At 34.5% G+C, this 25,154-nt stretch overlaps 1 protein-coding gene across 2 annotated transcripts in view; it reads left to right on the top strand.

Annotated features, from left to right (window-relative positions):
• The window catches only part of LOC148943982 (uncharacterized), a 254,608-nt gene that overhangs the window by 42,811 nt on the left and 186,643 nt on the right, over positions 1-25,154 (top strand). For both annotated transcript variants that reach the window (XM_089101051.1, XM_089101050.1), the window contains exons 3-4: positions 11,776-11,904; positions 21,101-21,264. In XM_089101051.1, the coding sequence (XP_088957177.1) occupies positions 11,776-11,904; positions 21,101-21,264 (293 nt within the window). The remainder of the gene's footprint in view (positions 1-11,775; positions 11,905-21,100; positions 21,265-25,154) is intronic.

The following is a 25,154-nucleotide window of genomic DNA, read 5'->3' as shown; positions in this document are numbered from 1 at the left end:
AGGTTAAAATTTAGATTGACTGTACTATATAAGACTGCACTCATTTTATATCTGTAAATAACGTTATATGATTAATTAAATCATAGTGTTTTTTTAATGACTTCATTTGTAGCATAAAAACAAGCGTTGTCCGGGGAGATCTGTCAGTTTATTTTGAAAAAGCAGGTAGTTCAATAAGTATAAGAATATGCCTAAAGGAAGACCCAAAAAATTTAAATTTACAATTTGTTCATATGAAAAAAAAACTGCTTTTGTTTAACTAATTGAGCAATCAAATGTGACAAGTCCAAGAAACTGACCCAAACAATTTAAGTTTACAATGGGAGTAAATCAATTGTATCGATTGAATGCATTGACAAATTCTCTGAAATAATAAAAATTCAAAGTGAAGAAGTGGTCCCTATATGTATATTCATGTTTTATAATTTTTGATTTTTTTTGTAACGATTTTGATAAAATGACATTACTTGTTTTTGCCAGTTTTAAGCAAATCAAGTTTTAAATCTATTTTTGATGTTTGTCTATCTTATTTTGACTCAAAAATACCAATATGGTCCAGACGGCCTTGAGACAGCTATATTTTAAAATAATTCCGATAAAAAATTACCATTAAGGCCCATCCCCTCATACACACACCCTGGGACTAAACTTTGGAAACTGTGCTTTTAGATTTGAGGCCAAAACACCTATATTTTAATGTCGTTAAATGTTTCTTCACCTGTAACCACATGCTTTTATCTTTTACACCTCCCCCAAAAATATTACCCATTCTCCCTCCCCCTTCAGTTTCACTTCAAATTTACGTATACTTTTTTTCACTTAATTTAATAACAGTTAATTTATGAATTTCTTTTCTTCAAATTTTACTACAGGGTCCCCTGGTTCCACGTAAAGATATTTTAAAACTTCCTGATGAGCTACTCAAAAATAACAAATTTTCTTTTTTCATTTACTTTCTTTATTGGGCGTATCAAACCTTTTTTTTAAAGGATCGGACATACAATTTTTCCTCTTGACATAAGGGTAAACCACTTTAAGTTCGATCTTTTTAAGAACAGAAAGTTTTTTAAGAGCCGCTTTTGAGACCTTCATCAGGAAAACCAATGGTTCTTCACCTCCAAATTTTTATATGATTTGTGGGTTTTTTTCAAACTCGCCTAATAGTTGTTTTCACTAAATTTTTAAACATTTGAACTATTAGACTGTTATTTTTTTTCTATGTCCATTATTTATTGTTATTTTTTGTATTGTATTTTTTGAAACGATAATTCCAACTACTGGAAACTTCAACGAATTGAAGAATAAAATAAAAGGTTAATTCGATAATGAAGTTGAGATTAATAAGAAAGTGAATGAGAATACACAAAAACTTATTCAAAATTTAAGCGGGAAAAACAGTGCTAAAAAAGACAGGAATACTGAAATTTTGAGTTTATTTATAAATAAGAAAATAACAAGGGAAGCTCTGGGTATCCCAGAGTATATGTTTAAAAAAGAAGATCACGATAATAATCCAAGTATTCAATGGATTAGAGAAAATTTTGTTACAGATAATATTTCAATGAATGCAAATGGAGCTGATTTTGGATCACTTTCTGACTCTGTTGTTAGAGATTTTAAAAATAGAATGAATGATAGAGATATTTACAGAATTCAATGTACAAAACGTGTAATATCTTATTCTCAGAAGGATAATGAAGTACTCAAACCTATCCATTATCATAGCTATTTCTGGATTTTTCATAAAAATATTGACATAAAAAAAAGCCATCTAAATAGTAATAACAGAAATTTACACACATTAGTCATAGAGATTACACCCAAATCAGGCTTACAATTTGAATGAGTCTATGGAATAGATTATAGAATGACAAGATTACAGAATTATATAGGAGGTGCTTACAAAGAACTACCTGAATTTGTAAGAAAAGCAGGTATTAATATAAAAAATAATTATATTAAATGCTTTCTTTGGTCAATATTCGCTTATCTTCACCCAGAAATTGATAGAAATGTTGATAGGCTCTCAGAATATAAACCATATGAAAAAATTAAGATTAATGTGAGTACTAATTTTCCTATGGATATTTAAGATATTTATAAATTATAAAACAAATATAATTTTAAAATTTGTTTAGTTGAAATAAGAAAAAACTAAGTGGTTTAGAAAAGCCACTATTAATAAAATCAAGATCAATAGAAAAACTGCTACACATGTGATTAATTTGCTCTGTTTTCATAATAATTATGTTTTAATTAAAGATTTAAGTTGATTACCTGCATCCCAAATATCAATAACAAAATGAAAAATTCACCTATGTACGTTCTGTGGAAGACGCTTTAATAAACAAGAAACATTTGAAAAGCATAATAAAAAAAGAAAATTTTGAAGATCCCGACATCATAGCCAAAACCAGGATCTAAAGTTGAATTTAAAAATAGAGCTAAACAAATTTAAGTTCCCTATTGCATAATAGCCAATTTTGAATCGTATAATGAAGAATTTAATCAAAAGAAAGGTAAAAAGACAATTAAAGCACCAGGGCATAAGCCATTTGCTTATGAATTCCAAGTATGTTTTTCTTTTGATACAACACAAAATAAATATTACGAATACTTCGGTGAAGATACTAGCAGACATTTTGTAGCTTGTTTTGGGAAAAACATAGAAAATTTTAGAAAAAGAATTAGTATTGAAATAATCGCCAGTGATGAAAAAAGAAAAAAAAAATTAAACATAACTTTAGATCGCAAATCATATTTAGCGATACATTTTCAGTAGCTAGAATGGCTAAATCAAGATTAAGATTAGGCAAACCAATTTACATTAGATGTGCTGTTTTAGAATTATCTAAGTTAATGATGGTTGAGTTTCATTATGAATACATAAAACCAAAATATAATGAGAATATTGATTTATGCTAAATAAATACGGATAGTTTTATTTATGATATTTGAACTGAGGATTTTTACAAAGATATTAAAATTGACCTCCAAGAAAAATTCGATACTTCGGATTATAAAAAAGACAACCCTTACAACTTCCCTGCAGTCAATTAAAAGTGATAAGTATGATGAAGGATAAATTGTCTGGAACAATTATGTCAGAGTTTGTTTGTTTATGATATTTGATATTTGATCAAGAGTAAACGCTTTTTTAAAAGAGGGTGACGATGAAGCCAAAGCAAAGAAAAATTTGAAAGGTATAAAACTGAATATCTTTAAAGATAAAATAACATTGCAAAACTATAAGGATGCTCTAATCGGAAAGGTGGAATGACTATCGGAAACATAGTATAATTTAAGAGCAAACGAGCATAGAATGTTCCTAGAAAAACAGAGTAAAAAAGCTGTAGATCCGAATGACGCTAAAAGAAAGGTTATGAAAAATAAAGTAAACATGGTACCCTGGGGATTTAATCACTTGAATTTATAAGCTAGCTAAAGTATTTTTAATCTAATTAAGGTGTTAAAGTTAAGCTAGTTAGGCATTAAAGTTAAGCTTCTTAATTAAAATTAAGCTATTTGCTTCAAAGCTATAGGCTGTAAGCTTCAAAGCTATACACTTCAAAGCTATAAGCTTCAAAGCTATAAGCTTCAAAGCTATAAGATTCAAAGCTATAAGATTCAAAGCTATAACTATAAGCTTCATAGTTGAATTTTACTTAAAAAAAATTATAACTAAGTAAATGGATGGAGAAGCACCTATTAAAAGATATGAATTTGGAAAAAATAAAAATCGTTTTAAGAATAAATATCTGCTAGCCCCTCAATGGCCGTTTTGACTATTGATTTGTGGAAACTCTGGAAACGGTAAAACCAATTTACTCTTGAAGTTCATTTATGATTACTTACACTTTCAAAAATTTATCTGCATGCTAAACATCTCGAAGAAACTAAATGTAAATATTTAATTTTTAATATGAATGTCTTGGAATAAAAAACTGACATGGATTTTTTGGTTGCGAGTAAAGATAGAAGCCATATCACTCATGCAGATGACCTCGATCCCAAGTGTCAAAATTTACCTATCTTTGACGATTTTGTAACAGAAAAAGATCAGAAAATAATTGACGATTTTTTGTGAGAGGCAGAAAACGTAATTCATTAATAATCAATATTTCTCAGAAATTTTTGTACACCTAAAATTATACCACTAAACTATTCTGCATTTTTCAAGTGTTGTAATCCAAAAGAAACTGATAGAGTCAAATAAAACCAAACATTTGACTTTTAAAAAGAAAAATTTATCAACTGCTTCAATCAAGCAACAATGAATCATGGATTTTTACTAATTGATTTGAAAACAAATGGTGAATCTCTCAGGTACAGAAATTACTTAGATTTTCGCTTCATAAAAATTGTTTTAAACGCTTTCAAGGGTGAAGTTGTGAACCAACTAATTCTTACATATCAGTTTTATATGTAATAATATATATTGAAAACCCGTCGTATACAATAAATGTACAATGACAGAGTATGCAAAAATACGAAAAGAGGGAACAAAACGATAATAATAACAACAAAAGCAACAACTTCTTAAATAGTATAGAAAATAGTACGAAAAGTGGAAACTGAAAGATAGCATACTCAAAGATTACAACAGAAACAACAGCTTCTTCGAAAATAGCAATAAAGACAACAACTTTTGAAAGGAGAAAAAAAAAAAAAATGAAAAAAAAAAGAAATAAATAAAAAGGGAAACAAAAGGGAAAATTAAAAAAGCTAACTTGCCCACTCATGCTTTAGAATTGCTGGGTTTGTTTTTTGCCGGCTAATAAGTGTCTGAACAGCTAGATTTGGGTCCGATAGGTTATAGCGCCGAATCAGAAAACTATTTTTTGTCCAAGGTTGCAATTTTAGTAGGTACTTTGCAAAACGGAAAAATGTAGAGCGGATTTTAGACTTTTCACGGTTTGCCAATAAATTCCAGGAAGGGGTCACATATAATATATGTGGCAGAGCGGTAGCGTTGTAAATACTTGCCAGTAGTGGACGGTTAAATCTCAGAGTGGATTTAACGATCAAAGCATAGGAGCTGGATATTCGCTGTTCAAGATGTGAGATCAGGAGGGAACGGGTATGCTGCAATGAAGAACCTATTGGAAGCCCCAGATATACTATTTTATCAACTTGTTTTACTGAGCAATCACCTAGTGTGATATTAGTAGGAGGGTCATTCTTCCAATTATAAAGCAAAACTTCCGACTTTTGGGAGTTAAATCTCAGACCGACTTTCTCGTAGTTGGACTGCAGACATGAGAATATTTCTGAAAGGCGGTTAAGCGTCCGACTGAGATTTAGCGTGTCATCGGCATAGCACACTAGGGAGATGTCAATGGAACTGAGAATGCATGATGAAGGACAGCTGTCTTGAGGTTCAATAATGTAGTTATTGAAGAAATTGGGGGATAAAACTGCTCCCTGACGGGCACGTTTATGGACTGGTATCAAAGCTGAACATGGGGCTGGCGGAAGGCCTTTATCGGGAGGGAGCTTGAGTCGCACGCGAAGTCGAGAATAAATATCACGGAAAGCCCGGATGATATTTGAGTTCACTCATCTTTTAGCTGAGTTTAGCAACATACGTGCATGAATCAATGAATCAAACGCTCTCTGCAGGTCTAAGTCCCCGATCGCTAGACTTTCTCCTGATTTGTGCATATATGCATATGCACATCCAGGAGTGCATATGCAACGACATGGAGCGCTTCCGCACAACCAATGCCGCGTTGGAAACCGAATTGTCTTGGTGGACTACAACACAGTTTTTCAAACTCATCTACGAATAAAAGTTCAAATAACTTGCAGAGAGTGGTAGCAACCGTGATTGGACGGAAAGAGGAGCATTGCATGGTAACTTTTCCTTTTTTAGGAACTGGCGTAAGGTCTCCAATTGAGAAAGTGGTTGGGACAATACCCTGAATGAGGATAATCTGCATTAGGAGTGTTACATGACTAATGAGAGCGGGCCCACCACTTTTTAGATGGAGTGCACTGATCCCGTCAATCCCAAAAGATTGTTTAGGTTTTAGGTGAGAGATGGCTCTACATACAGCTCCCTTAGTTACAAGATAATCACTCAGAGGACAACTATCTAAGAAGTCGTCCAACTCAGCTTCGTATCTTTCGTTGAGGGCTGGGTCAGGAGGTGAAAATTCTGACCCATAATATGCGTAACATTCAGAATCAGGGATAGCAGATGCAGATAAAGACTCATCGCTTTTAGAGGATAGAACACGCAAAAGGAGAGAAGGATTAATTTTGGCCCGTGTAGATTCGATATCAATCATCTTTTTTCTGTGAGTTTTTAGCTCCTTTGCGAATTTTCTTTTTGTGAGCAGGCGGATTGAATTGACTACCCCCGAACGGGGTCGTCCACAAGAAACCCAAAGTTGAAGTCAAAATTTAGACTTAGAATGGGTATCCACTAACTCTGGATTTTCAGACCAGCCTGGAAGGGTATGATGACGGGGTCTACTTAGTGGGACGGCAGCTTTTTCAGCACAGCGAGGGGCATGGCCAATTTCTGTGCAATAAAAGTCAACTGATAGTTGTGTTTACTCCCTTGAAAGAGCAGTTAATCCAAAGAGAAGATGGAAAGGGTCATAGATCTAACTAAGAACTCTGGCGGCTTCTTCTTGAAATAAAACAAGGTTAATTTTACACCAATCACGGCAAGACATAGGAAGTATTTTCGAAGTAGTTTCCGTTTGTGTATCTGAGCTGTGGCAAGGAATCTCGGCTGAGAACTGTATTGGTAAGTGATCAGACAGCTGAAAATCAAGCACAACTTTGACAGGCGAAATCCTGAGATTTGCGGACGCAACGACGTGATCGAGATCTGATGTGGACATTGAGGTGTGTACATGTGTAAAATTTAAATCTTTGCACTTGAGATCAAACTGGTCTCCAAAAATACTAAGCAACAACGTAGAACGTAAAGACCTAGATAAGAGCGGTTCATTCAAGTCGCAATTGAAGTCACCGACTAGTATGCATTCAAGGCTTAAGGATCTAATACGGTTAATACACTGGCCGAGTTTATCTCTAGAATAAGTAAAAGCATGCTCCGAACGTTCATTATGGTAATTTTTTGGCAAACATACATTAATAAAAACACAGCCCTCAACACGAATCGCCAGAAAATTATCATTAACTTCAAATACACTAGATCTTAGAGTCGAACGAACAAAAGTGGTAATACCACCGGAAGGTCGCCCTTTTCCACTTATCTGCTTCGCTGAAACTGAATAGACCGATACTGAACTATTAAAACTAAGTATACTCTTATTGAGTCTTGTGACGAAATTTTATTTTAAACAGGAAAATACATTTTTCTCAAAAAAAACATTCTGAGATCGGATTTCTATTTGTGAACGAGACATACATGTTCAACGATGAAAATTTATCTGCATAAGATTTAAAATTCATTACTGTTGTGGAGTGCTATGTGAGGGACAATTTACACTGTCACATGTGTGACTGCCGATTTTGCATTCAACGCAGAATGTCGGCTGTCTGCATGGTTCATCTCGCGTGGAACGATGTTCACTTGAGGCACATCTAGAGCATACAGGTTCAGCCGTATACTGGGAAGCGAGATGACCGATTTTGTGACAGTTATAGCATCGTCTTGGCAAGAACTTAAACGGATCAGCAGGTAGATGCTCGTAGCTGATAAACACCGAAACACTCAGAAATTGTTGGAGCTCACTAAGAGTGTTAAAATACACTTTGAAAGAACGGGATTTTCCGCACTGTTCAGTCTTCATACTATTCGAGATTATACATTTGAGTCCTTTACAGTTTATATATTCAGGGACATTTCTATTGACAGCTATGTGCCGGTGTTCTTGAACAGTACTTTTGAGATCGGGCTTAGAAGATTTCACTTTCTCAAAGATTTTTTTTGATGCAGCTTTTGACCTAAACCACTAGCTTCCATTCGTTTGCAGATTTGCGAAGTTCACTAATGTCATTTGTATTTTCACAGAAACTGTTTATGAAAGCTTTCCGGTCATTTGGGCCATTGAGCTCCTTGGGGGGATTTTTCAAGACGACAGAATAGGTAGAGTTTCTGGGCTTGGACGTTTCAGGTGCACTACGACTGCTTGTGAAAATACTGGTGGCTGGAGCGGACTGGGTGGCCAAAAAATTATCAAGCTTCCGAGAGAGTTCATTTACTTTTGCAGTAACTGTTGCATTCACCGCATCTCCGATGACCGGAACCGAGCAGGGGTTAAAGATGACAAATTTTGGCATGCTCACATTATTTTTCGCAGCTGAAACTAGAATTTTGCATATTTCAATGATATTGTCTTCATCTTTAGAGTAGGTCACAAGACGATTCGTAATATTCAACTCAGTATGAAGGATTCGCTTTGCCTTTATAAAATCTTCATGTGTATAGAAAGCAACACACGCTTTTACGATACACTCCAATTTTATTCCATCTGTTAGTGCTCTCGTTACACAATTCAGTAACGGATTCAAAATAATTTTTTCACTTTCAGCCATCGTAGTTCTAAGCGTAATTAAATCTTAAAGTAAAGTCACAAGACAATGACTTGCCCGCAAGGGGGCTTTTTTAAGTCTCCCTACTTTCCAATAAACGCCTTCTAATTATCCAAATAAAATAATTCAATCCAAATGAAGAGCAGAAATTCACTTACGAGAGAAGTAAGGGACGTGTTGGAGGCTGCCTACCTTGTCCCCGCAATTTAAGGGGCAAGCCCAGCGGGTACCACGGCTCTTGAACCCCTCTTCTGCCTACTTCTCTCCTGTCACTTTTATCGCAGCGTAAATGCCTATACTGTTCCGAAAACTATTTTTGATTTTTGGCTTATTTCGTATCGTATGTCCAATTTATATTCGTATTGCTTAGTTTGATGGCTTTTCTGCAATTGTGAAAAGTCTATAATCCCTGAAGGTCACTGAATTAATTGATGAACATAGAACAGGACCATACGTCACTCTAACTAAGCCAATGGTTATTACGAAATGATAAATTACATCACTTGAAAAATTGATTGGTTTAATAATATCCGAGATTAGATGTGGTCACTCTGAACTCCGAAAGAAGACTGAAAATAGAAGAATTAGAAACGTTGCAAACCAAAAACTGGTGAAGGTTTAACATTACTGGGAACTTTACCGAAAGGTTGAGGGTTAAAATCATCCAGTACACACAAAATTATTAGATTTGGATCAGAATTGGTTATTGATGCTCTTAAAAAACGTGGTAGACCCAAAAAATTACAAGTAGTAGTGATTAAAGCACTTAAACAGCGTGGAAGACCCAGAAAAGTTGTTGAAGCTGAGATTTCACAATTCAATGAATGCTCACTTCCAGAAAATTGGGAACGTCAGAAAGAATAAAAAAATCACAGCATACTGCTAACAAATATTGATATATTGAATGAATTAGGTCATATTTCTTATTTTCGAGGTTTTTTTTTCTTGAGATAACTTACTAAGTAAAACAAATAAAAAGAATGTAGTGTAATCAATTATGACTGCTTGGGATCACCCGGGACGCATTGGAATTTTTATTTCAATGATCCCAAGTTCTCATATTTAGAATTTTATGATTCTTTTGGAATCCAACATGGAAATGAAATTTTTAACTACGTACAGACTTCAAATAAACAAATTGCACATCATTCTGCTCAAATCCGAAATTTTAACTATCTGACTTGAGGTCATTTGTGTGTTGATTATATAAAAGGAAGATTTAATGGAATGGATCCAGAAAATTTTATTTAAAGTTTAATATCTCATAAAAATGGAGGAAGAACTAGAAAAGAGATTATATGTTTATAGTAGATGTTTTAAATATTATGGAAATTTTAGTAATAGTTTTTTAGTATCTAGATTTATATTTAGTGCTTTAGGTATATCTGCCTTTGCTATGTTGCCCCTTGCTTTTTTAAGTCTTGGGACAGTTCTGATTGAAATACTTGAAAATACCAATGAATAGCAGAAAAAAGGCTGAGTATAAAACTGCTTATTCATTCTATTTAAAATTACGGGCTATGAATAAATCGGGTGAGCTGACAAATGATGAATTAATTAAAAGAGGAAATGAATTACGAAAAAAATACAGTTTTTTCCTCGTAAAGAAAAAAAATATTTGAAACAGGTAAAATTGAATGGTTATAAATATTGCACAAAGCTGCAAAGTCCAAAAATAATGTTTAAAAATAAGAAATTTTATTTTTTATGCAAAATACCTCCCCCAGGCTGTTATCATTTTGTTTTGGTGTTGGTGAACTAACATCAGCCTGGTTTCTGAGGAAAACCCCAAAGTGTTTTGTTTGTAGGGACAGAAGCAGTGCATAGCCCTCTACTTCTTACTCCTCGATATGGGCCAGATCATATTGACATCTCAGCTGTTATACGAGGTAACAGTGAGAGTAAAACTGTTGGACAGCAATCGATTATCAGTTGATCTCTTTACCAACTCAGCCATATTGACCTTTAATTAGAGCTGAAACTATCTTTTTGTGTTTCATTTGACAAATAAGATCATTAAAATTATTTTAGTTTTATAATTTTACCTTTGACTTCTGAATATTTAATTTTCTCTTATCTGTATTGCGACATTCTTAAAAAATTTGCTGGCTTCTGCACTTGAAGGTTCCAGGTTCCGGATCAGCGCCTTAACCAGTTGTGCCATGGAGACATGTCTAGAGTTATAAACTAATAGAATGCAAATATATAAATAATTTTCGGTTTGAAAATTTGTTTAATAAAATCATCAACTAAAAAAATGGAGAAACTTTTAAGTGAAATAAAAATGGAAAATAAATACAATCGAGCTATCGAGAAAGCAAATTTTGACACTGGAATAAAATATTTGATTAAAGGGACGAAATATATGAAAACTAGATATGGAAATAAACTCATTATCATTATTGTTTTTAAAGGTGAAATGGTTGACCTATTTGCACCTAAAAGTTTTGATACTAAAGCAGCTGATCTTGAAAATAAATTGAAAAAATTAGATAACGGTATAATTTTAAAGGTTATTGAAAGAAAAAATAAAGATAGTATAAATTATTTAGATATTGATACTGAACTATCCACTAAATATTGAATATATTAAATTATTACCTTCATATCAGTAGTATATCAATAAGTTCTTATTTCAAAAAACCTATTTTGATCTTAAAGCTCAAGATTCGAAATAATAAAAATTTTGGAAATTTTATTTCAAATGGCGTGAATGCAATTGAAGGGGGGGTAAAATGATGTGGCGATCTATGTGAGGCAGTTCCTGTATATTTCTAAACTAATTCCAGATTATCAAAAAGCTGTGTGTTCAATATCTTGCAGATACACCTAATGCAGAAAGTTCTAATTGTAAGTGGTGCAATAGCCCTTACAACTTTTATGGTCACAGGAGATGGAAGCAAGTAATAGCTCCAAGTAAGCAAGCAAGTAATAGCAAAGTAAAATTCCTGTGTGCTCCAATTTTTAGTAGTTTTTAGTTTGACTTGAATATTTAATTTTTATTTTTTTTGAAGGTTTACTTATTAATGTATATTAGAAGCTATTCTTCTTATGCTTCATATGATCATTTAATTTAATTTCTGTTCGTTTTGGCCGTCATTTATACTTTAATTGGGATTTCTGGTCTCTATACTTTTCTTTGAAAAACTTCTTTTTTAGTAATATTTTTTTAAGTTAATTCAACTACAATCTCCAATATGTTTATCTATATGAATTTTCTATTGTTGACTTAAATTTTTTTACATTTATATGCAACAGCAAACGAAACACAGCCCTGCGGGAAGTAGAAACCTTGGCAACCTTGAATCATTTGAACATAGTTCGTTATTGCACTTCATGGGAAGAAACCCACCTAGAGGGATTTTATTCGGATCACGATTCAAAGTGGTAAGATAGTTCACATTTTATTACATATACAGTGCTTTGAACATTAGAATAAACAGAAAAACAAAATAACTGTATAGAAGAATAGAACCATATCTTTTAAAGAATTAAATAGAGAAAACAAGTTTTTTAATTAAAAGTAAGGAGCGATATTAATACTTAAAAATAACAGAATTTATTTCGTATATGAAAGGGACTGTCTTCTCCTCAACACCGTGATTTTTACGCTAAATTTTTCATTGTTTTAAAAAATAGAGCTGTGAGAAAGAGTCAAACTTTAGCTTAAAAAGTGAGGCGTTGAGGAGGGGGAAAGTCGTGTTTGATTTTATCCTGAGTAAAAAGAATAAAATCAATAGTTATTTTCAAGGGAAAAAGTAATATTTTTAATCCTAATACAATTGAAGTAGCGTTCAAGTATTAAGATATATATTCAAGTTCAATGAGACAGAATCCCCCACCCCTTAAAATCATATTTTCAGTTCAGCCAATGTTGAAAGCTAGACTTTTAATTATTGTCAAATTTGAAGATTCCAAGAGCAATATGTAAGAATACAGTGTCATTTTGCGATTGTATAAAACTGCATGGTAATATTACCTTTCAAATCGCATAGTTAAGTAAAGATAAAAGAAATATAAGAATTAAACTTTTGTTACATACAATTTATTAGACATGGCACGTTTTTAATAAAAGATTTTTTTATATGCAAATGGTCAAAAATGACTTTATAATTTGTCATAGAATTAGATAATAAGAAAATATACCTGTTTACATTGAGTGAAAAGAAATCTTACTAGAGCCAAATTGAAAAATGAGGGTAAAACGGTCTTAGAGATAACGAAAGTACAATTTATAATGGAGAAAGGAGATTCCAATAGTATTATGACAAGACATGTGATCCCTGAGTATCAAGCTGGATTCTGTCAGAATAGATCCACTATAGATCAAATATATGTCATCAAACAAATCATGGAACGAGATTTAGAATTTAGTCAAGAACTATACCTACTGTTCAACGACTTTAAGCAAGCCTTCGACCTAACCTGGCGAGATTGTCTCTGAAATATTTTTGTTTAGTGCGCAGTTCCCTTACATATTGTCGATATTATAAGAAGTATAGACGAGAAGGCAAGAAGAATGGTGCAGACTAGTCAAGGACTTGCTGAGGAGTTTTGTACCTCTACAGGCGGTCTCTGAGGATGCCTCCTCTCACCCACTCATCTCTGCCTATTCCTAAATACTGTGCTGGCAGTTGTCATTAATAACACGGGAGTAGACTTGGGAAGAATCCTTTTTTATATACTTGCATATGCAAATGACATTAATCGCCTGAATGGAACAATAGAGGAGCTTTTAGCCAGTGCAAACGCTAAAGACGAGCCAGCTTGTTCCTTTGGAATTAAGATAAACACCAGCATGACCAAGGTAATGAGAGTATCACGGTTTGCTGAAACTGGTCCTTCCCCACCCAAGTCACTATTTGGGACGATAAAATTGAATTGGTTGGCCATTTTATTTACTTAGACAGTGTACTAACACCCACAAACAACACAAAAATTTCAAACGTAGCCTGGCAATTGCCTTCACATGCTGAAAGTCACTGCACTTAATTTGGAAAAACAAATACCTACCGTTAAAAGTACAGATGTGGCTCTTCAGTGCCTTATTGATTCCAGTTGCAACGTTTGGAGCAGAGACATGGATTTTAGAAGCTGATGACAAGCAACGACTGGTGGCATTTGAAACTAAATCTTTCCAGAAGCTCAGTAGTATCAGTTACCTCGACCGAGCATCTAACAAAGATCTTCTCTCTTCCTTGAATTACCCTCAAAGCATCATGCAAACCATCAAACTAAAACAGCATCGATGGTTAGGACAAGCTCAGTGTTTATGCTATTCCTGTTTTCTCAGTTATCATTTCCCGAGATGGCATCAAAGTATCCAAGGACTATAACAAAGTCTTTCTTTGGAATGGTGTTAACAAGGTTCTGAAGTTGAGAGTAAAAATCTTCAGACTCCTCATCCGACCGTAACGAATCCGGAGCGTATACCTGCAAAAGAGATAGGTTGCTGAACTTGCTGTCTAGTTGGATCATCATTAATCTTTCCGAGACAGACATAACTGTTACTAGGTATTTTCCTGCTGTATTCAGCAAAAATAAGGCGACTCCTTGCCTGTGTATTCCATCTTGCCTGCCAGAGAGTTGCAGGGTTACGTCTCCTATCTCTTCTTCACTTTTACCTGGTAAATGTACCTCTGAGAGACAAATCATACCCTACTTGTATTTTTCCCGGTTTTGTAAGTATCCGAAGGTTCTGATTCTAGTTTTGAGTCTTGAATACAAAACTGGCCTATCGTCTTTGTGAAACGGAATGATAAAATGTTGTCTAGATGTGTTTCCAACGCTGTTGGTTTTCAATACATCGGCTGTCCATAATGTGGTAACTTGTCTGTCAGTTTTCCTGAACGTAGTAACTTGTTTGTCAGTTTCTCTGGACGTGGTAATTTGTGCATTCAGTTTCTTTGATGCGGTAGCCCTAGTTCGTAATCTCATTATATACCCAATCAAAATGTTTAAAAGAGAAAAAGTTTATTGGCTTACTTTCAAAGCAACGGCAGGTCCATCTCTTTGTTTCTAGAAGGAACCGTTGACACCCTCATGTGTGTCATTCACTCTTTTACAGTTGTCTTCCTGAAGAGGATCCTACCATGATGGTATCCTGCAGTAACATTAACTTTAATTCATTGCTGGGGGAAGGTTTGCAGCTAACAGGACGTGTTCAAACAAGGGTGGGACCCGTTCAGTCTGCACCAGAGAGGTGTTTTTCGTCCTCCACCTGTATTTTTGGACCCTTGTGAGTGTGCCACAGTTTCAGTTTTTGAACACCTAGGATCTAGGTCCCCCTTGATCCACATCTCTTATCAATGAAGTTAATCTACATATCTATAGGGGGCTTACCTATCCGCCACCTGGGGACGCGGAGATCGCAATGGGGGAGGCTCCTCAGTGTGTTTATTATAGGCTCATTGTAGGCTTAGGACTAAAATGATAACTAAACAACACCAACAGTCATCGTCACCGATAACTACAGAATCCCAACCCTCCTAACACTCAACCACATTAAACACAATAAGCAAGTCAGCATCAGGTTTAGCTTGGATGGTTTTCAGACATTTGCATCGTAAATAATCAGAAAATACATTGACGAGAGAGGCTCTATTCTTTTTGCCCCATTAAATTCTCTTTTTTGGTAGTTACTTTCATATCTAGGCTAAACAGTACTTCCCGTCCAGTAACACAGTTTCGCTTAAGTCGCACGCTTTTATCTTTTGTCGAAGCAGCAATGTTCTAGCAATCAAAGACAATAATGGTGTCTCGTTATTTAATTGAAACGTATTTCCAGTATTGTCTTAAGATCTCCGAGTTTTTTTTTTATTTGCCCAGGAAATCCTTTGAAGCATATCCCCCCCTAAAAGACATAAGTACAAGTCATATTAAGGTTGCCCGCATTAGTATTAATTTCTGAAAGTCACCTGATAGGTTTTGCCATCTGTAGTTTATTTGGTTTTCAGAATATGCCAGAATCGTCAATAAGCAATGCAAGATAGAATTCTGGCACGTTCGTGCCAAAGGACTATAAAAAATTGATACTATTTGGGGAAAATCTTAGTCTGACTTGCACCTACGTCTTAGACGGGGACGCTTTGCTTCACAGGATTTCCTTGACAAATAAGGAAACAAATTTGGAGATCTTAGACCAAAAGTGAAACTATATGTCAACCAAATATCCAGACGCTAATATTTTCTTTGAAGGCTATGACATCACGGCTTTGACAAAAGATATGACTCATCTTCAGCGAAACTGCGTCACTGGACAAGAAGTACTGTCTAGCCCAGAAATGAGACTGACCACCAAAATATAGGAATTTCTTTCGTGCAAAAAGAATAAAGCCTGTTTCGTCATTGTACTTTCTGCTTATTTACGAGGCAAACATCTGAGAACGTTTCAAGCTAAACATGTTGGTGACTTGCTCATTGCACATTCAGCGGTTGGGTTTTTGAAGACTTGGGATACTGTAGTTATTGGTGACGATGACGAATTGTTGGTGTTTTTACTTTATTATTGTACTGCTGATCACCAAAAAGTCTACCTGCACAGTGAATCTAGGGCTGCCACTTCAGTACAACTTGGGATATTGAAGCCATTGTTAAGAAGATTGGGGCTGAAACAGCCAACTACTTCTTCGTGCTCACGCAATTCTTGGCTGCTATGCAACTTCCCGTCTACATGGACTTGGCAAAGGGATTATGCTTAAACGGCTGAGAGACAACAAACAGTTTAGGAAAAATGCTTCAACGTTTTCTAGAATTGATGCTTCAAAAGAAGAGACTAAAGCAGCGGGAGAGGCTGCACTTTCCATATTGCACGATGGAAAATATACTGACAATCTTGACAGTTACCGACACCGAGTCTTTCAGTAGAAAGTAGTAACGTCCACTGCTTTCTTCTATTCCCAAGATCTACCTCTTACTTCAGTAGCAATAAAATTTCACTGTTTTCAAACCTTTCTTCAAGTCCAATATGGGATCAAACTTCAGAGCACTGCCTTTGATTCTGAAAATTGGGGAAGGAAACTCCAGAATAGCATGCTGTACCCTATACTCACGGATCTTCCGGTGGCACCAAAGAAGATTCTCACTGTCGTGAAGTGTGGTTGTAAGGGATCCTGTGATAGTGACCGGTGCAAATGTCATCGAAAGGGTATGGAATGCATTGCTTGCAAATCCTGCAAGTAACCTAGTTGCTCTAATGCTCAGGTCCAAATCAAATATGAAAAAGACATATGATTAATTAAATAAATGTGATGAATCTCTAATCCTTTTGGTATTTCAAATTAATTGTGATTTTTTGTTCAAATTAAAACCAATGATTTAGCTAGTTGCAAGATGTTTGTTATTGGACTAAAATAATTTGGGGTGGTCACGTTTAGGATGGAGGATGGGGGAGAAAACTGACTTAGACACGATTCTTCTCTGCATTAGCAGCACAATTTTTCTGTATGGATTCAATTTCATGTAATGTTATTCTTAAATCTATATCGACGCTCGATTTATGGGCATAAGGAAGGAAGGACTGTATTTGAACGTTAAAAAAAAAAAAAAATCATTTTCGTGATCTACATACCAAAATTACCTGTCACCGAGTCTTGTACGTGCAAACTAAGTTTTGATTAAAAGGTCATCATTTTCGAAGAAAAGACGAAAACGTTCAATTTTCAATCGTCCGGTTTTGGCGTTTTTATTCGTTGTGGTGAATTTTTTGTTGATTAGAATGGTACCAAAATCAAAACTTTAGTAATTTGTTTGAGGTTAAAATCTAGATTGACTGTACTATATAAGACTGCACTCATTTTATATCCGTAAATATTGTTATATGATTAATTAAATCATAGTGTTTTTTTAATGACTTCATTTGTAGCATAAAAACAAGCGTTGTCCGGGAAGATCTGTCAGTTTATTTTGAAAAAGCAGGTAGTTCAATAAGTATAAGAATATGCCTAGAGGAAGACCCAAAAAACTTAAATTTACAATTTGTTCATATGAAACAAAAAACTGTTTTTGTTTAACTACTTGAACAATCAAATGTGACAAGTATAAGAAACCGACCCAAACAATTTAAGTTTACAATGAGAGTAAATCAATTGTCTGGATTGAATGCATTGACAAATTCTCTGAAATAATAAAAATCGAAATCGAAGAAGAAAGAAAAATGTGGCTGAAAGACCAACAACAACAAGAATCGAAACGAACTAAGAACGAAAAGGAATAATTTTGCCGCTAGAAGGCATGCGGCAACGAGAATTAGAACATTTAAAAACGGATATGAAGAGCAATAATACTTGTGTTTAGAAAACAGATGACAGCGAGAACTTGTAAAAAATGAGAGTGAAGAGTAAAGACACTTGCGGTTGGAAGAAATGCTACGGCAAGGATTGGAACGTGTCAAATATAATAATGAAGAAAAAAGACACTAAGGGTTAGAAGACATGCGACAGTAAAAATCAGAACGAGTCAAAATTGAATGTGAAGAAGAAAGCCTTGTGACATGCAACAGTAAGCATCGAACTTGTGCAAAATGAGAGTAAAAGAGAAAGAATTACAAAGTCACAAAAACAACTTAGTTGCAGTCTTCTACGCCAACAGGGCGTGGCACAAAATCCAATACAAACCTACAAAGATGCTCTAAGCTACGAAAGTCTTAATTATAACATTCAAAATGGTATATGCTCATTGTGGAGCCCTCCATTTTGTCAAGGAAAAAGTAGCAAACAAAGGTAATTCATTTGAAATTGCTGCTTGCAAGGTCAAATTACATTGACACCTCCACAGTTTCCAAATGAAATTGTTTGTCCTTTTTGGGTTATCGCTTGAGCTATAAAGAATTCAACAAACAAATCCAAAGTTCGAACTCAAGTTTTGTTCTAGCTTCGCTCAATGCAAGTAATCATCGAACTAGCAATAGTTGAAATGTTTAGGTTGAAAAAACAGGACAAATTTATCAAAAAATCAATTTACGACCAACGTATTACTTGAACCACTTTCTATGACCAAGTGTGCTTTTTAGACCCCAATGAAGCTGTTCAAGAACACCACGCACATCCTTGAAATTATGAGATCTCTCATAACCTATTAGACCTCTTAGAAGAAATACTATGAGAGATTAAAATATTACGATACACCACCAACTAAACCAAAGGTAGCGAGAAAATAAAAGGAGTGGACAAAGATGTATATTGACTTGCTGCCTCACTGGAACAACACCCGCCAAAAGTTTAGCTCATTCTTATTGTGCCAGATTGTGTTTATTATAGACGGTTCAGTACTTCTACATGTAATGAAATATGCGCTGTGCTTACTCTTAATGCTTACCATAGTTTTCCTTCAAACGAAAGGGTTATAAAACAGCGTGGAAAACATCTTGTTAATCTATAAAATACCGACCATTGTGTGAAACCCTTTATCTAACTATTGATTTATTCACCTGGAACGACAGGATGAACTATGGTAGTGCCACTTCAGACACCGTGTTCATGTCGTCCACATCTAACAGGGTTTGAATAAGTAAGTAAAATATTATATCACTTTTTAACCTGAGCATGCCAATTTCCTTACTCGACAATATGTAATACCTGACCTGCGAAAAATTGGCTTATGCTATGCATTTTGGCGGAAAACTATCTCAACAATATCTTGTTCATACAGATATTTATAGGTCTTTAAGACCTTGGTTAAATCATAGATTGTGATGTCTTAATGACTTTGGTTAAACTCTGTAACAAGTACTCAACGTATTTCCAATTCCGTAATTCTTTTTACCAGAAAATTAATGGCTTAGCGATGGGCGCGCCCCTCTCCGGGTTACTGGCGAATATTTATGTGGAACATATTGAAAATTGGGCATTAGATTCATATTTTTTAAAACATGTCTTTTTGGGGACGGTACATGGATGACGTAATTTCACTCTGGAACTATGGGGAAGATGAGCTTAAGGGTTTTTTAGATCACCTTAATACATACGATAGAAATTTACAGTTTACTTTAGAAATCGAAATCGCAAATGAAATCCCATTCCTAGATGTGTTAGTTATTCGTAGCTTCGATAAACTCAATTTTACTATTTATAGAAAACCAACACAAAATAATAGATATTTGCATTTTAAATCAAACCACCCCCCACCAGTTAAAAGAGCAGTCTTAATATCCCTCGTCGATTGGGCCCTAAACATTTGTTCTGATTCCCACATAACAGCAGAATTAATCTTTATCAAGGACATACTTTTTGGAAATGGGTATCCTATTTTATTTATTAATAGTGTAATTAATTGTAGACTGAAGAGACATTCCCGTAAAATTGATGATAGTTTACCTTGTGATATTTCTGACAAGCCCTTAAACATAATGTACCTCCCCTACATCCCAAAAATCACTACAAATCTTAAAAAAGTTTGCACAAAAAATAATCTGTATGTAGTATTCACAAATAATTTTAAAATCATAAATTTTCTAAATTCTGGTAAAGATAAAACCCCAGTTACTCGCCAAAGAGGGGTCTATCAAATACCATGCGATTGTGGCAAATATTATGTAGGTAGAACACACCAGAATTTAGAAAAGTGCATACAACAGCATAAAGATGATATAGTCAAAGCTCTAAATTCTAGTATTTCCGTTGTTTCATCTGATTCTGCATTAGGCAGCCATATTTTTGAAAATCCTAGCCACAATATTCTTTTTGATGAATCTGCCCTTATTAGCAATGACCTAGGCATAAAGCAGGTAGTCTGAGAATCAATTGAAATCAGAATTAAGATTAATAATAATATTTCCTTAAATAGAGACTTGGGGGAATATACACTAAATGCTCTATACACAAATTTAATTAAAAATGATCTTACAAATTATTTTAAAAAACCGATAGATATTAACACAGAACCGGTCACAAAAATACCTTTGAGGTTAGCTGCCAAAAAAGCTGGATTAGCAATAAGAACGTGTTTTTAAATTATTTTTCTTTCATCTCATTGAATCGCCTTGCTTTACCTTAGTTTTTATCAGTCCTAGTTGAACTTCGCTGAAGTAAGGATGCTAGGACTGCTTTGAAAATTTTTTAATTTTTGGTTTAATTGGTTGCATGTTCTTGTGAATCTTTTCTCTTTCATATATTTTTGTCTTGCTGAGGACGGCTCTTGGACATAGGGCCAAAAATTTCATTCAAATTATCTCCACTGTCTTGCAAAAAGATTTCCCTATTGTTTTTTCTACTTTTGTTGTTTGTTATGGAAAGGCAGTGTGGTCTTCATTACTATTTTCAGCAGTATATGTCAGGTAAAGTATTCATATAAATATGAATATATAAATGATTGTGCTTCTATAAAGATTGTCGAAAATCAACTGTGTTTGGTTTAAAATGAAGCAGATACCTATGTGGAAGGACGTTGTATTACAGCAACTGAAGCATACTGGCTGCTTTTTAGTTACGACATTAAAAAAAATTTATGTCGTTTAATGTTTGAATATCCCTATACCTGGAAATTACCAAATGGAGGATATCAGCCAAGCCCAAAAATTTTTGGTAGATTTTGGACAACTAGTTCAAATTAAATGTATTTATATGAAAATATGTTCAATTATTTATAGGTGTTATGATCATTTCTCAGACACGGACACTAGCTATTACAGATCTAGCTATTACAATAGTGTGTCGGGTACAAATACAAGCAGCCATTCCAAGAAAAGTAATAAAACACGAACACCTTCTCAAGATAATTCGGATGAACATTCAAGTAGAAGAAATTCTGCAAGTAAGTCTAAGTATCTTCTCTCATCTTTGTATCAAGTGAGATATATATATAGGATAGATGTATAGACTATATGTCTTTAAATAATATTTAACGGACACATCTTTGAATGATCAAATTATATATCATCATTTTTTCATTTTCTAGAAATAAAATTGAAAAAAAGAGATGAAGAAAGATATTATCTAAGTCTGATCAATTTTCTCAGTTTCAATATATCCCTTTTATTCATTACTTAACTAAGTATTCACCTTCATTAATTTAGCCGTTGTAGTAGTAGCATTGTATTAGTAGGAGTAGAAGCGGTAGTGGTAGTCGTAATAGTAGTACTGTTGTATTAGTGGTAGCAGAAATAGACTGTAACAATAGTATCTGTAGCTTTAGTAATGGTAGTAATATAAATGATGTAAAGCTGAACTCACCAGCCATACCAAAAACAAAAATGAAAAATAATCTACGGCCAGTATAAGTAAAAGACAAGCTAAAATGAAGCAGATGTTTCGTTTGTTTAAAAAAAGAGTCTTCAATATCAGGCAAACATATACAGTTGAAATATTCTTGTCGTTTTAGCTTGTTTTTCAAACAAACAAACAGGACTACTTGTCTTGTCTTTCTGTCTTGGACTACTGTCTTGGACTTGGACTACTTGTCTTGTCTTGTCTTAGCTTGTCTTGTCTTTTAAACAAACGGAACTTCTGACCGTAGTCCCTTTTTTTTATTATTATCTTGAGATTGTTCTTCTCTATTCATTTTTGACAGAAGTAGTAGTTACATATTACTTTTTGGACAATTGAACTCCCTCTTCACAACTCTCTGAATGTTTCAGACTGATATTGTAATTTGTTCCTTATATATTGTTGTTTTGTCCTTTTGACAATCTGCAGCCACATGATATGTTTAGATTTAGTTCAACTTTACTCAAATTTTCTCCTTAGTATCCCCAATCTTAGTAGTAGTCAAGTTCTGAACAGTGGTTGCGGGAGTAGCAGTGGTTGTGGCAGCAGTCGCAGTAGTAGCAGACGTAAAAGTAGTAGTAGTAGCATCAGTAGTAGGAGCACTATTATTTATGTGTAACTATTTAGTTTACAGTTGATTAATCATCCTCGTCGTCATTTCCTGAAATTTCTAACTTTCTACTCTCAGTTATTCCTGAGCTATATCCCTTGGACCACTTTTACGCACATAACATGCTTTGATTTAGTTCAACAGTGCCATCAACATTCTCTGAAAGGCTCATTTAATTCCCCTAGTCTTTTGTAAATCAAAGGGTCAAACATGGCCTTTTCCTAATAACAAATACTACATGTAAACAATAGCCCAACTGCATAAATTGGAGCCTTTGCCCCGTAAACTGCGGGGGGAGGGGGCTTACATGCCCAGAGATGTAGTTCATGAGCCTTTAAACTATATATGTCAAAACGTCCATCTCATAATTTTTATTGGATCACTGGATAATTTAACGGCATAGGAGGGAGACTGTTTGCCCTATAGTCACTTTTTTTTATTAAAAAGGACGATAAAATTTTAAATATTTTTTATTAAAAGGGCCACCTTCTTAAAAAAAAAAATAATAAGACATTGTGCCCACACCGTTCTTTACTTTGGCAGTGCTATTGGTCTGTCTACGATTGGTATGTGTTATAGAGAAAATAAAGCAGGTTTGATCTTAGGTATCAAAAAAGGCCAACATAATTTAAATTAAGCATTTAGGGAATGTAGAAAGGAGTGTTGAACTAAACCAAAACAAGCTATATGCATGCTGGCTGTCAAAGGGCGCATCTCGGGAATGACTTAGATAAATAAGGTGGAACTTTCAAAGATGACGTGGATGATCAAATGACCCAAAGGCAGTATATGTACTAAGGCTGATTAAATTAAGGTGAAAACTTGAAGAATTTTGTAGGGGAAGTTAAACTAAATCAGAACACACTATTTGCACACCGATTGTCAGAAAGGCGTATCAGCTATATCTTTGGAACGGCTTAGTTTATTAAGTTGAAACTTCCAAGGCCCGATGAGGGGGATATTCAACTGACCAAAACACAATATACACATGTTTCTACTACTACTGCTGCTACTGCTGCTACTTTTCTTCTACTACTACTGCTACTGCTACTACTACTATTACTACTATTCTAAATTCTCCCGTTCTGACTCATTTTACATATAAGATTGACGGTATGAAGGACAAAAAATTTAGAAAATATTGAAGAAATAATTGCACTATATAAAAACAAACTCTATGTAAAAAGGCTGTCATAAGAGCTTGTCTCAGAATGGCCTAGGGTATGAAGTTGAAACTTTCAGAAAATGATGAGTTTGATCATTAATTGCTCAAAAAAGGCAGTATGTGTATGCTACTGCGAGTAAAACTATTACTGCTATTATTCTTGCTGCTTCTAAAAACTCCGCTGCTACTAAATAATTTAACGGCATAGGAGGGAGACTGTTTGCCCTATAGTCACTTTTTTTTATTAAAAAGGACAATAAACCTTTCGATTTCCAATTCAATGTACTCACTCTGAAGTTTTTACGATATCTCCTTCTATACAAACCACCTTCTTAAAAAAAAAAATTAATAAGACATTGTGCCCACACCGTTCTTTACTTTAGCAGTGCTATTGGTCTGTCTACGATTGGTATGTGTTATAGAGAAAAGAAGGCAGGTTTGATCTTAGGTATAAAAAAAGGCCAACATAATTTAAATTAAGCATTTAGGGAATGTAGAAAGGAGTGTTGAACTAAATCAAAACAAGCTATATGCATGCTGGCTGTCAAAGAGCGCATCTCGGGAATGACTTAGATAAATAAGGTGGAACTTTCAAAGATGACGTGGATGATCAAATGACCCAAAGGCAGTATATGTACGCTAACACTACCAATACTGCTAATACTGCTTCTATTACTACTACTACAGCAGCACTAGAACTACTGATACTACTACTACTACTTCCAATACTACTACTACTACTACTATCACCTGCTTTACTACCTCTGCTACCGAAACAAATATTGCTATTAAACGTAGTACTAAGGCTGATTAAATTAAGGTGAAAACTTGAAGAATTTTGTAGGGGAAGTTAAACTAAATCAGAACACACTATTTTAACACCGATTGTCAAAAAGGCGTATCAGCTATGTCTTTGGAACGGCTTAGCTTATTAAGTTGAAACTTCCAAGGCCCGATGAGGGGGATATTCAACTCACCAAAACACAATATACACATGTTTCTACTACTACTGCTGCTACTGCTGCTACTTTTCTTCTGCTACTACTGCTACTGCTACTACTACTACTACTACTATTCTAAATTCTCCCGTTCTGACTCATTTTACATATAAGATTGACGGTATGAAGGAGAAAAAATTTAGAAAATATTGAAGAAAAAATTGAACTATATAAAAACAAACTCTATGTAAAAAGGCTGTCATAAGAGGTTGTCTCAGAACGGCCTAGGGTATGAAGTTGAAACTTTCAGAAAATGATGAGTTTGATCATTAATTGCTCAAAAAAGGCAGTATGTGTATGCTACTGCGAGTAAAACTATTACTGCTATTATTCTTGCTGCTACTAAAAACTCCGCTGCTACTGCTACCAATAATACGTTACTTCTACTACTACTAGTACTACTACTACTGCTACTACTACTACTACTACTACTACTACTACTACTACTACTACTACTACTACTACTACTACTACTACTACTACTACTACTACTGCTACTACTACTACTACTACTACTACTATTACTACTACTACTACTGATGCTGCTGCGACTACAACTATTATTACCATTATTAGTACCAACAATATTACCACTTCTACTTCTATTTTCACCGTTACTAAGGCTAGGAGAAATAAGGCGAAAATTTAAGGAGATGTTGAGAAAA

The sequence above is a fragment of the Artemia sp. Qi Xiang Cuo genome, chromosome 15 (assembly GCF_049724085.1).
Source record: "Artemia sp. Qi Xiang Cuo chromosome 15, ASM4972408v1, whole genome shotgun sequence".
NCBI lineage: Eukaryota > Metazoa > Arthropoda > Branchiopoda > Anostraca > Artemiidae > Artemia > Artemia sp. Qi Xiang Cuo.
This window is presented reverse-complemented; position numbering and strand designations above follow the sequence as displayed.